Source organism: Mobula birostris, chromosome 3 (genome assembly GCF_030028105.1).
Source record: "Mobula birostris isolate sMobBir1 chromosome 3, sMobBir1.hap1, whole genome shotgun sequence".
NCBI classification, from domain to species: Eukaryota; Metazoa; Chordata; class Chondrichthyes; order Myliobatiformes; family Myliobatidae; genus Mobula; species Mobula birostris.
This window is the reverse complement of record NC_092372.1, coordinates 129659528-129672933: the sequence shown is the minus strand read 5'-3', so window position 1 is coordinate 129672933 and position 13406 is coordinate 129659528. Positions and strand designations below refer to the sequence as shown.

The 13406-nt window shown below is 42.4% G+C and overlaps 1 protein-coding gene across 2 annotated transcripts in view; it reads left to right on the top strand.

Annotated features, from left to right (window-relative positions):
• The window catches only part of bcas2 (BCAS2 pre-mRNA processing factor), a 37807-nt gene extending 35809 nt beyond the window's left edge, over positions 1-1998 (top strand). For both annotated transcript variants that reach the window (XM_072251955.1, XM_072251954.1), the window contains one exon: positions 1465-1998. In XM_072251955.1, the coding sequence (XP_072108056.1) occupies positions 1465-1591 (127 nt within the window). In that variant the 3' untranslated portion in view covers positions 1592-1998. The remainder of the gene's footprint in view (positions 1-1464) is intronic.
• The last annotated feature ends 11408 nt before the right edge of the window (positions 1999-13406 follow it).

Below are 13406 nucleotides of genomic sequence, written 5' to 3'. Positions count from 1 at the left end.
GGAGAAACTCAGCTGGTCAGATAGCATCTGCAGAAATGAATAAACAGTCGCTTTTGGCTCCTTCCCCCTTCCTTTCCAGTCCTGATGAAGGGTCTTGGCCCGCAATATCAATTGTTTGAGTATTTTGGTTAGAGAATGCAATTTTTTTTGTCCTGTACTGGGTGGTATCCATAGGCAGAATTAAATACAACATGCTAATTTCCAGCGTTTCTCAGTGATAGAATTTATTTTTGTGTAGCAGTGAAGCCTGAGCTTATATAGTGGGAACATAGATAATTGTATGGCTCTTAATTTTAAGACACCCAGTTATTATGGTTGCATCCTGTCTGCTATTGTGCTGTAGCAGAAATGCGTTTTGAATGATAAATCTTAGAATGTCCCCACAATTCAAAAAGAACATGGTAGAACTTGGCACAGTGGTCTAGCTGAGCCCATGTCTTGTCAGTCAGCACATTAAAGTAGTAAAGTAGCTGCAATTAAAGGAGTACTTTGGCAGACTCATTTCTCTGATATTCTATCCAGCACCTGGGTAACATCGATCAGAATAACATCAGTCAGTTCATTCACGTCCTGGTGGTACTACATGAGCTAATGCATTCAGAAGGGGAGGTGTTAAAATATCAACAAAAAAGGGAAATACTGTAATAAAAGTAATAATGTTGAGCTGTAAATCTAACTGGAAAAGAAGTAGATATTTCTTGGAGAAGATGGAACTCATTACCAGAGGATGAAAAACAGCTTGGACTGAAACAAATTTGAGTACGTGATAAAACTAAAGGTGGATGTTGATGGGATGGATGCATAACCATCAATGAATCCTGAGTTCCTGATAATTTTGACTAAGTAACAATTTCCATTGTTCTGTGAAGGATCTCAGGACACTTTACAATGTTTAAAAAAAAATCATGATTCCCTGAATAAAGGTGAGGGTTTTTATCTATTGTTGCTGGTGCTTTTGTTTGAATTTCTCAGCTCCCTGTTTGCCAGGAGTCTGTTGGCAGTGTGCTGTGAAGGTCAGGTGTATTTCCCAGGTCCTAATTTTACATCCTGTTTTATCCTGTATTAGCACTGGTTCTGTCTCGTTAAGTCCCATGGAGTGGGGAAGGACAGAACACATCAACCAGGAAAGTGGGCACCATTGTATTGAGTACAGCTGTGGCCAAGTAATCTATATACTGTTAATCACTACCTTAGTGTTTGTGTGGAAATACTGCAGCCCATAAATGTTGGCAGTCCTTGAGTATATGTATTGTTTTAAACAATTAATTTGCTTCTGTGTGTACTGAGAATGTTGGATGCAGATACTAGGAAAATATAAGTCATCGTGGCCAATGCTGTACCTTATTGAGCAGATGCATTGACCGTTGTAAGCAAATGAGTGGTCAGCCTTATTCCCAACAGTAGCAATAAATCTCTCTTTCAATAGTTGGGCAATTAACAGATGTTCCCTCTGTTCTGTTTCAGCTGGGTTGCATTAGTCAGCAAGAACTACGAGATCGAGAGAGCAATTGTCCAGCTTGAAGGTGAAATAAACAAGATGAAGCAACAGCAAGGGGACGAGAACAAAGAAAATATTCGACAGGACTTCTGAAGACTGAGGGACTAGTCACCTTCTTGTTCAGTGCTTGTTGTTTTCAACATGGACTTGTGTTCCTATTTATACACTAGTTGCAATAATGACACAGATGGGATTTTTTTTGCTTGTATTTCATGTGTGCTTTGAATTGAGTGGAACAATTTTCTATAATCTTAATGTTAATGTGACCCCCAAATCATTTTATTTTTTGTCTCCTCCGCATGAATTAAGTAACTGCCTACTGTCCATTATAGCAGCTGGGTTATTTATCCTTTTTGAACAACGTACCAACTGAGGTTTCCAAAACAGTCACTGCTCAGGATTAATTATCTGTAGTAAAATCTTGATAGAATTTGTATTACATTTTTATAGTTGAATATTTCGAATAAAATGTTGAACATTGCTCGTTTTTGCTATCCTAATAGCTTAAATGCCTGGTTATTTATAAACATTCTTTTTATTACATGGTTGTTGGCCTGGGAAAAGTCATATACGGTGTCCTTTATACTTTCCAGAGAGCCTGTATGAAGCACAAATTGAATCCTGCAGGCATCTTATCTACCAATGTGAGTTTTCATGAGTAAATATGTATTGGATTTAGGTGGAATCAGTTCAGGTCTTGTGTTCTGCCAAACCAAATGCACTGAACTCTGGTTCAATTGTGTTGTGCTGGAGGCTTTGTTATCTGGGTCAGTTTGACTCTGACACGATGTGGGTCTATGTCTTTCAGCAGGGAGCTGATGAGCAATGTGATGTGGTTGGGAGTTATTTCTGGGTCTGACTGGGTGTGAGCTGTAGCCAGTGACACAGCATGAGAGTAAATGGGGACCATTGTCTGCACTAGGCCCCTCGCTGGCATCACCTTCAATTTTGCCTCAGTACCATGGCAACATGGTGAAATTTTGTCATGTTGTTGTTCCTCTCTACGTCTTCTGGCACATCGGGGGCAACCTTGCTGTTCCTTTAGCGTTTGTCTTTTTTTTTGAGGCTGAGTTACTAGCTCGATGTTCAACCCAGCATGGATGAAAAGCATGCAAGGAACCAGCCAGATACGGACCCTAGGACCACACACCTCGAAGTCTGGGGCAGATACCACCACACCACCGGCCAGCAAATTTTGTCATGAGGGGATGAATAAAAGACTTCATCCAGGATTGGTTGTGAAGTTTAGTTTATTCATTATCAGTGTTGGGTGTGATATTCTCCAAAATGTTCAAGCTGGGACAGACCAGATATGGGGGGTGGGGTGGGGAGGGAATATAAGAGCTCAGACTGATTTTGGGGGTTGGTTTGAGCATGTGGATTGGCTTTTGAGTTTGGGTTTTAATCTTGCACTAAAGCTTGGATTCCCAACCTTTTTTTAATGCCATGGACTTGATCAAAAGTGTTTAGGTTATAAGCATGCATCCTCCCACCCACTGTGCAAAACAAAAATTGTGGTCCACCAGTCAAAGTGGTCACCTACTCAGAATGAGATAAGGAAAGACCCCTAAGCTTAGTAGATCTTTGGTATTCCCTACCAGAGGGCTGGAGGCTGGAGTGGATTTTGAGGCAATTAAGAGTTGTTGAGATCATATACACCAGTGGATTTGATGAAATGTACTTCATTGAACAGCTGCACTTGTACTTCCATTGTCCTCGTGCATGAAAGTTGCATTTGGCAATTACTTCTAAATAGAAAAGTCAGTGACCTTTACAGATACAGCTGAACCAAGGATAAAAAGAGTAAGTTAGATTTGACACTTCAAGGTCCAGAAGTGTAAAGAGAATGAAGCCCCACCCTTCTAAGCTTTTCTTGGAATCTCAGTCCTGATACTAGGCTAATAATTTTCTTTTGCATTTTCATCAGTTTCTCATTATATTATGGAGACTCCTGCCAAGAAGTTGAATGGTTACTGTATGGTAGGCCAACAGAACTGTTATTCAAGAGTTTAATTCTGGGAAATGCAACTAAGCAAAAGGTTCAACTGTATTACTGGATCGGCCTTGTGCTAGGGAAAAAAAAGGAGTGTGCTAAGAAAATCGGGCTAGTCCTACCATGCAGGGGTAAGTTAGGGAAGCAGAAGGCTAGGAATTGAGCTTGAAGGGAGGGGAGAAGAGAGAAGTTTGGTAGAGGTTGTGCAGGGGGTTTAAGTGGAAAAATGACAGTTGAGACATACAATTGGTAGGGTCATAAGCTGGATAAGTGCCATAAATCATGCAGGGGATGAGGTTGAGACTTGGGGGTGGGGGGGAAGGTATATTTGCAGAACTGAAGACAATCTAAGTTGGGAGACTCAATGCCAGACTCCATGGACTGGCACCGGTTCATTTTGGGTATTCTTTAAATAACAATTAAACACTCCTTACAAACATAGAAACATAGAAAATAGGTGCAGGAGTAGGCCATTCGGCCCTTCGAGCCTGCACCACCATTTATTATGATCATGGCTGATCATCCAACTCAGAACCCCGCCCCAGCCTTCCCTCCATACCCCCTGACCCCCATAGCCACAAGGGCCATATCTAACTCCCTCTTAAATATAGCCAATGAACTGGCCTCCTGTGGCAGAGAATTCCACAGATTCACCACTCTCTGTGTGAAGAAGTTTTTCCTAATCTCGGTCCTAAAAGGCTTCCCCTCTATCCTCAAACTGTGGCCCCTCGTTCTGGACTTCCCCAACATCGGGAACAATCTTCCTGCATCTAGCCTGTCCAATCCCTTTAGGATCTTATACGTTTCAATCAGATCCTCCCTCAATCTTCTAAATTCCAACGAGTACAAGCCCAGTTCATCCAGTCTTTCTTCATATGAAAGTCTTACCATCCCAGGAATCAATCTGGTGAACCTTCTTTGTACTCCCTCTATGGCAAGGATGTCTTTCCTCAGATTAGGGGACCAAAACTGCACACAATACTCCAGGTGTGGTCTCACCAAGGCCTTGTACAACTGCAGTAGTTCCTCCCTGCTCCTGTACTCGAATCCTCTCGCTATAAATGCCAGCATACCATTTGCCTTTTTCACCGCCTGCTGTACCTGCATGCCCACTTTCAATGACTGGTGTATAATGACACCCAGGTCTCGTTGCACCTCCCCTTTTCCTAATCGGCCACCATTCAGATAATAATCTGTTTTCCTATTTTTGCCACCAAAGTGGATAACTTCACATTTATCCACATTAAATTGCATCTGCCATGAATTTGCCCACTCACCCAACCTATCCAAGTCACCCTGCATCCTCTTAGCATCCTCCTCACAGCTAACACTGCCACCCAGCTTCGTGTCATCCGCAAACTTGGAGATGCTGCATTTAATTCCCTCATCCAAGTCATTAATATATATTGTAAACAACTGGGGTCCCAGCACTGAGCCTTGCGGTACCCCACTAGTCACCGCCTGCCATTCTGAAAAGGTCCCGTTTATTCCCACTCTTTGCTTCCTGTCTGCTAACCAATTCTCCACCCACACCAATACCTTACCCCCAATACCGTGTGCTTTAAGTTTGCACACTAATCTCCTGTGTGGGACCTTGTCAAAAGCCTTTTGAAAATCCAAATATACCACATCCACTGGTTCTCCCCTATCCATTCTACTAGTTACATCCTCAAAAAATTCTATGAGATTCATCAGACATGATTTTCCTTTCAGAAATCCATGCTGACTTTGTCCGATCATTTCACCGCTTTCCAAATGTGCTGTTATCACATCCTTGATAATTGACTCCAGCAGTTTCCCCACCACCGACGTTAGGCTAACCGGTCTATAATTCCCCGGTTTCTCTCTCCCTCCTTTTTTAAAAAGTGGAGTTACATTAGCCACCCTCCAATCCTCAGGAACTAGTCCAGAATCTAACGAGTTTTGAAAAATTATCACTAATGCATCCACTATTTCTTGGGCTACTTCCTTAAGCACTCTGGGATGCAGACCATCTGGCCCTGGGGATTTATCTGCCTTCAATCCCTTCAATTTACCTAACACCACTTCCCTACTAACATGTATTTCGCTCAGTTCCTCCATCTCACTGGACCCTCTGTCCCTACTATTTCTGGAAGATTATTTATGTCCTCCTTAGTGAAGACAGAACCAAAGTAATTATTCAATTGGTCTGCCATGTCCTTGCTCCCCATAATCAATTCACCTGTTTCTGTCTGCAGGGGACCTGCATTTGTCTTTACCAGTCTTTTCCTTTTTACATATCTATAAAAGCTTTTACAGTCCATTTTTATGTTCCCTGCCAGTTTTCTCTCATAATCTTTTTTCCCCTTCCTAATTAAGCCCTTTGTCCTCCTCTGCTGAACTCTGAATTTCTCCCAGTCCTCAGGTGATCCACTTTCTCTGGCTAATTTGTATGCTTCTTCTTTGTAATTTATACTATCCCTAATTTCTCTTGTCAGCCACGGGTGCACTACCTTCCTTGATTTATTCTTTTGCCAAACTGGGATGAACAATTGTTGTAGTTCATCCATGCAACCTTTAAATGCTTGCCATTGCATATCCACCGTCAATCCTTTAAGTGTCATTTGCCAGTCTATCTTAGCTAATTCACGTCTCATACCTTCAAAGTTACCCCTCTTTAAGTCAGAATGGGAATGGGATGTGGAATTAAAATGTGTGGCCACTGGGAGATCCTGTTTTCTCTGGCGGACAGAGCATAGGTGTTCAGCAAAATGATCTCCCAGTCTGCATCGGGTCTTGCCAATATATAGAAGGCCACATCGGGAGCACCAGACGCAGTATATCACCCTTGCCGACTCACAGGTGAAGTGTCGCCTCACCTGGAAGGACTGTCTGGGGCCCTGAATGGTGGTAAGGGAGGAAGTGTAAGGGCATGTGTAGCACTTGTTTCACTTACAAGGATAAGTGCCAGGAGGGAGATCAGTGGGGAGGGATGGGGGGGACGAATGGACAAGGGAGTCGCGTAGGGAGCGATCCCTGCGGAAAGCAGAGAGAGGGAGGGAGGGAAAGATGTGCTTAGTGGTGGGATCCCGTTGGAGGTGGCGGAAGTTACAGAGAATAATATGTTGGACCCGGAGGCTGATGGGGTGTTAGGTGAGGACCAGGGGAACCCTATTCCTAGTGGGGTGACGGGAGGATGGAGTGAGAGCAGATGTGCGTTGAATGGGGGAGATGCGTTTGAGAGCAGAGTTGATGGTGGAGGAAGGGAAGCCCCTTTCTTTAAAAAAGGAGGACATCTCCCTCGTCCTGGAATGAAAAGCCTCATCCTGAGAGCAGATGCGGCGGAGATGGAGGAACTGCGAGAAGGGGATGGCGTTTTTGCAAGAGACAGGGTGAGAAGAGGAATAATCCAGATAGCTGTGAGAGTCAGTAAGCTTATAGTAGACATCAGTGGATAAGCTGTCTCCAGAGACAGAGACAGAAAGATCTGGAAAGGGGAGGGAGGTGTCGGAAATGGACCAGGTAAACTTGAGGCAGGGTGAAATTCTCATATTCATGTTCACCTCCATATTCTGCACATCACAATTTCCCCTACATGAAGTAACAATGTGTCCCACTAGTTGGCATTTAAAACACGCAACAGTGAAGGGTCATACATAGAAACATAGAAACATAGAAAATAGGTGCAGGAGTAGGCCATTCGGCCCTTCGAGCCTGCACCGCCATTTATTATGATCATGGCTGATCATCCAACTCAGAACCCTGTACCAGCCTTCCCTCCATACCCCCTGATCCCCGTAGCCACAAGGGCCATATCTAACTCCCTCTTAAATATAGCCAATGAACTGGCCTCAACTGTTTCCTGTGGCAGAGAATTCCACAGATTCACCACTCTCTGTGTGAAGAAGTTTTTCCTAATCTCAGTCCTAAAAGGCTTCCCCTTTATCCTCAAACTGTGACCCCTCATTCTGGACTTCCCCAACATCGGGAACAATCTTCCTGCATCTAGCCTGTCCAATCCCTTTAGGATTTTATACGTTTCAATCAGATCCCCCCTCAATCTTCTAAATTCCAACGAGTACAAGCCCAGTTCTTCCAGGCTTTCTTCATATGAAAGTCCCGCCATCCCAGGAATCAATCTGGTGCACCTTTTTATGTACTCCCTCTATGGCAAGGATGTCTTTCCTCAGATTAGGAGACCAAAACTGCACACAATACTCCAGGTGTGGTCTCACCAAGGCCTTGTACAACTGCAGTAGTACCTCCCTGCTCCTGTACTCGAATCCTCTCGCTATAAATGCCAGCATACCATTCGCCTTTTTCACCGCCTGCTGTACCTGCATACCCACTTTCAATGACTGGTGTATAATGACACCCAGGTCTCGTTGCACCTCCCCTTTTCCTAATTGGCCACCATTCAGATAATATTCTGTTTTCCTATTTTTGCCACCAAAGTGGATAACTTCACATTTATCCAAATTAAATTGCATCTGCCATGAATTTGCCCACTCACCCAACCTATCCAAGTCACCCTGCATCCTCTTAGCATCCTCCTCACAGCTACCACTGCCGCCCAGCTTTGTGTCATCCGCAAACTTGGAGATGCTGCATTTAATTCCCTCATCTAAGTCATTAATATATATTGTAAACAACTGGGGTCCCAGCACTGAGCCTTGCGGTACCCCACTAGTCACTGCCTGCCATTCTGAAAAGGACCCGTTTATTCCCACTCTTTGCTTCCTGTCTGCTAACCAATTCTCTATCCACATCAATACCTTACCCCCAGTACCATGTGCTTTAAGTTTGCACACTAATCTCCTGTGTGGGACCTTGTCAAAAGCCTTTTGAAAATCCAAATATACCACATCCACTGGTTCTCCCCCTATCCACTCTACCAGTTACATCCTCAAAAAATTCTATGAGATTCGTCAGACATGATTTTCCTTTCACAAATCCATGCTGACTTTGTCCGATGATTTCACTGCTTTCCAAATGTGCTGTTATCACATCTTTGATAACTGACTCCAGCAGTTTTCCCACCACCAACGTTACATTCTGACTGAGTAACTAATACAGCCTAAATTGAGTTTGATGGTAGCACTTCATCAGAAAAACACAAAACAGACACAATCTCACATTTTCCCTTTCTCTAGGTCTGCAATCTCTTAGCCAAAACAACTCAGCTTGTCCCTAATGTCCTCCATAGATACACACCAAAAAACACCTGAAATAACACCCTGAACCTTCATTTACCCCCTACTAATGTACAAACAATTTTACTCCCATCTAAAGTCGTCATTTTCAGTATTTTCTCCTGTTGTTTTAAATCAGCACATGTAATCAACACCCTTCTTCTGCTGAGACATGTTGTTGATTTCACTTTACCAATATCCTTCTGAAATTAGCCTTTGTCAATCTAAACGGGAGAAGATTTTTAGAAAACCTACAGCACAAAACAGGCCCTTTGGCCCACAAAGCTGTGCCAAACATGTCCTTACCTTAGAAATTACCTAAGCTTACCCATAGCCCTCTACTTTTCTGAGCTCCATGTACCTGTCCAGGAGTCTCTTAAAAGACCCTATTGTATCTGCCTCCACCACCGTCGCCAGCAGCCCATTCCACGCACTCACCACTCTCTGCGTAAAAATCTTATCCTTGACACCTCCTCTGTATCTACTTTTTGTCACAATTAGATATGAAAGTAATCATTACCTTGAAGTCGACAGCATCTTCTATCCCAGCCCGAATCCCCTTCAGCGGGCAACCCTCCTCATTTGAACATGTTCCTCCACCCAGACACACTTGTCTTTTATTTCTTTGCAAAATCCTTTCAAGACTATCTCTTAAATCCATAGGCTCCCTTCAATCACAATGCAGGAACTGCAGACCAATTATTTTGGTTGTCCTTCACCCAGTTCTTCCTCTTCTTCCTCCTCCTCCTCCTCCCCTCCCCCTCCTCCTCCCCCTCCCTCTCCTCCTCCTCCTCCTCCACCTCCCCCTCCCCTTCTCCTCCTCTCCCTCCTCCTCCCCCTCCTCCTCCTCTTCTTCCTCCTCCTCCTCCCCGTCCTCTTCTTCCTCCTCCTCTTCTTCCTCCTCCTCCTCCCTCCTCCTCCCCTCCTCCTTCCTCCTCCCTTCCTCCTTCCTCCTCCCCCCTCCTCCTTCCTCCTCCCCTCCTCCTCCCCTCCCCCTCCTCCTCCCCTCCCCCCTCCTCCTCCCCTCCTCCCCTCCTTCTCCTCCCCCTCCTCCCCCTCCTCCCTCCTCCTCCCCCCCTCCCCCTCCTCCTCTTCTTCTTCTTCTTCTTCTGTTGTTTTATGGAAGTTGGCAAACCAGTTTTAAGGTGCATTACCGCCACCTGCTAGACTGGAGTGTGGATCATTTGATGAACAGGAGAAGGGAAAAGAATTGCATTCCTTAAATTCTATATAATAAACCAGAGTCTTTCAGATACTTCATGATATAGGTCTGTGTTTCTCTTGAAATCCCACTTAAAATGTCTTCTATACCCACAGCAGTTTTTTTGTTTATCTTAAGCGCTCCTATCATCTTCACGCTTTCTCTTTGGTACTTCTTACATTTTATCAATACATGTTCAACTGTTTCTGGTTGATTACAGTATTCACACAACCCAGTTGGATGTTTCCCTGTTTTGTGTAATGTGTAATTAAGACTTGTCCAATTCTCAAACGACTGATGACCACTTCTGTCTTTCTTTGTCCACTTGACAATCTTTTGTATCTGACTTGCCTCCGTATTTTGCACAGTTTCACTCTCATTCCAGTGCTTCTGCCATGTCTCCTCAATACGTGTGTTTATAATGCTTTTGACTTCCACTTAGCTTTTGCATACGTTTCTGTTTCAGTTAATTAGTTTCATTCAACTCATTATGTCATTCATCATTAGCACCTGGTTCTAAACTTTGTTTAATCTTGATCTGGGCAATATACCTACAGAGTAATCAAGTTTTTATTTGTGAAGTGGTCAATTGCTTAATGCTATTTTCTTTAAAAAAACAAAAACTTCTCTAACATTTAATTTTTTTTAGAAACTGAAGGTTCGGAAATTTAAAGTTTGCTCTTTTCTACTGACACACTAATGCAGAAGACAAAAAAAAATAAACTTCTAAAACAAAACTTATACAAAAATCTTGGGTGCCCAAGACTTTAGCACTGTACTGCAATCCTAAGTGGAAGAGAGGATCAGGGAACTGGAAAGAGGCCCAAGAAGATATTTGCTGGTCTGAGTAATGAATCTGTTTTCGGTTTTTAGCAGTCTGCATCTATTGTTTTCATCTAGATCCACGTGTTGTGATTTTGCTATGGTCTGGTTGAATATCAGTGCCAGAGTTCCTTGGAGCATATTCTCCATTCTGAATGGGAGATGTTCTGCTCACTGATTACATTGTACACTTCCTCTGACAATTTTTCACATAATCGATGAATGAAAAAGTTTACCGTATGTCTGCTGCATGGAGCTTTGCCGAAGTGTTCAGTTACTTGAAAGAATTCAAATGATTGGACAAACATGAACTATTGTTTTGAAAGCTATGCTGAATTTATTTTTGGTTCTTGACTTTTTTTCTCTTATAATACCTTTAAGTAACAATTCATTTTCAGTTCTACCATTAATGTTCAACTAATTGGTTTCCATTATCACTTTGTTCCGGAATCACACTTTCAACCAGTCTTTTGCCATTGTTTCTTGATGAATTCTTACATCTATCTGTAGAACAGTGTCTTTGCTTAGCTCTTCCTTGGTTGCCCAGACCAAAGTGTTGTATGTATCATCTGAGTCCAATTAACTTATTAATAATCTCTTACCATTCATAATCTCTTGAATATTTCCATATCCCTGTTGATTTGTTCTACTAATGCCATGCACGCCTTGTCAATCTGTCTTTTAGCCAGGATTTCCCGACCTTTCTTATGCTAAGGACCCCTATCATTAACCGAAGCATCTGTGAACCGTAAGTTGGGACCCCTGCTGTAAGGGAAGAATTAAATTAATATTAATTGTTTACTATCCATCCCTCTCAATTACCTGTTCTCTATCTAAAATTTACTTTCATTTGGGTATCTGCAGAATACCTCCAGGAATTTTTTCCTATATTCTCAAATAATATCAATCCCTCAACATCTTTTTGGATTGTCTTTGACTTGTTAATCAATTGTTTTATGATTCCCTTTATCATCTAGTCCTCTGTTGTCTGTATATTTGGTCAATTTCTGTTCTGTTTATCACAAAATTATGCAAGCCCTATAGTACAGAAGTAGGCTGATGTCTCAGTTAGCTACAGCTATTCCTGAAAGAGCAATCCCCTCTGTCCCATTTCCTCATTCCTTTCCCAAAACACTGCAAGTTATTCTTACTCGGGTGCTTATTCAATTCGATTTTACAACACTGATTAATTCTGTCTCCATTACAGATAGATAGATATACTTTATTAATCCCGAGGAAAATTTGGTTTTGTTACAGCCGCACCAATGAAGAATAGAGCGTAAATATAGCAATACAAAAACCACAAACAATCAAACAACAAAATGCAAACTATGCCAGATGGAAAATAAGTCCAGGACCAGTCTATTGGTCTATTGGCCCAGGGTGTCTGACCCTCCACGGGAGGAGCTGCACGTTCGATGGCCACAGGCAGGAACGCCCTCCCGTGCTGCCAAGTGTTGTATCATGGTGGAATGTGGCCGAAGTCCAACAGTAAAAAGTTCAATATCCGGTCTACAAACACATTCCTCGATCGTAATATAACCCGGATTGCACCATATTACGTGCAGTGAATTCAAATAACAAGCTCTCTCTGAATAAAATAAGAACAGTGGATTAGGACACATCGGGTCCAGTACATTTTGTTCCAGTTAAGCTGAAGTTTCATGGAAATAGCTGAAAAGGTATACCAAAAAACAGACTACTGTTTAACCAAGTAACAAATAACCACCACAACAAAGGAAGACCTCGGATCCAGATTTCAAAGGTCCAAAGAGTGGAACTGTTCCAGTGCAATGGCTTTTCCACTTAAAAAATCTACTGCACATATTTCACTGTGATCCTCTGATATGACAGACAACCAACATGCTGCCGTGGCCTTTTGATTGACTGTAAATGGAAAATAAGTCGGGTAGACACCTGGACTGCCTTCATATAATTCTTTCAGCAATTGCCTCCTCCAAATCTTCACTTTCACTGTAACATTCAAGATAATTGTTGAGACAGTCAATTCCTTTCTAGTTCTTAACTTGTCGCGGTAATAAAATTGTTTCATTTTCACTACCCGTCATTTCTGACATCTCCAATCCTGAATGCTTGAAATTGCAGTGAGTGAAAGAATTTTAAATTGTCTTACTGCTTGTTTCTCTCCAACTATTAGTGACAAAATATCACTGCTTTTTGAACACAAACTCACACAACTGATGCTATTTAAAAGCTGTTCACTCAAAGCATGGCGCAGTGTCCAACGGCCACACAAGTTGACACAATTAATAATAGTTACAAACTATTTAGCCACAGTCTCCTGTCCCAATTAAGCCACATAGCATCCCAAATAAACAAAGGGAATCCTGGCTATTTTCTCAATTAGGTTTTGTTCTTTAAGAGTTGTCCCAAATAAACAGCTGCCCTGGTCACCCAATTGATCAATTAACCGGAATCCACCGTATATCCTCACATATGGTAGCTTTGCCCACTGGTTTAGTGTGTCCCTCTCTGATGCTTGAACTCTCTGCTGATGATGGCAGCTTCCAACTATTTTCTTTTTGTTTTAGTCCTGAAGAAGTGTCTCGGCTGAAAACATCAACTGTTTATTCATTCACGTTATGTTTTTTAACTGCAAAACATAAAACTAATTGAAAGGAAAAACCCAGGAGCCAGGGATAACTTGTGTACATTTAGTTTTATTTTAATGAGGCGCACACTATGACGAAGGCACTTTTACATAAAACCTGTAATGAA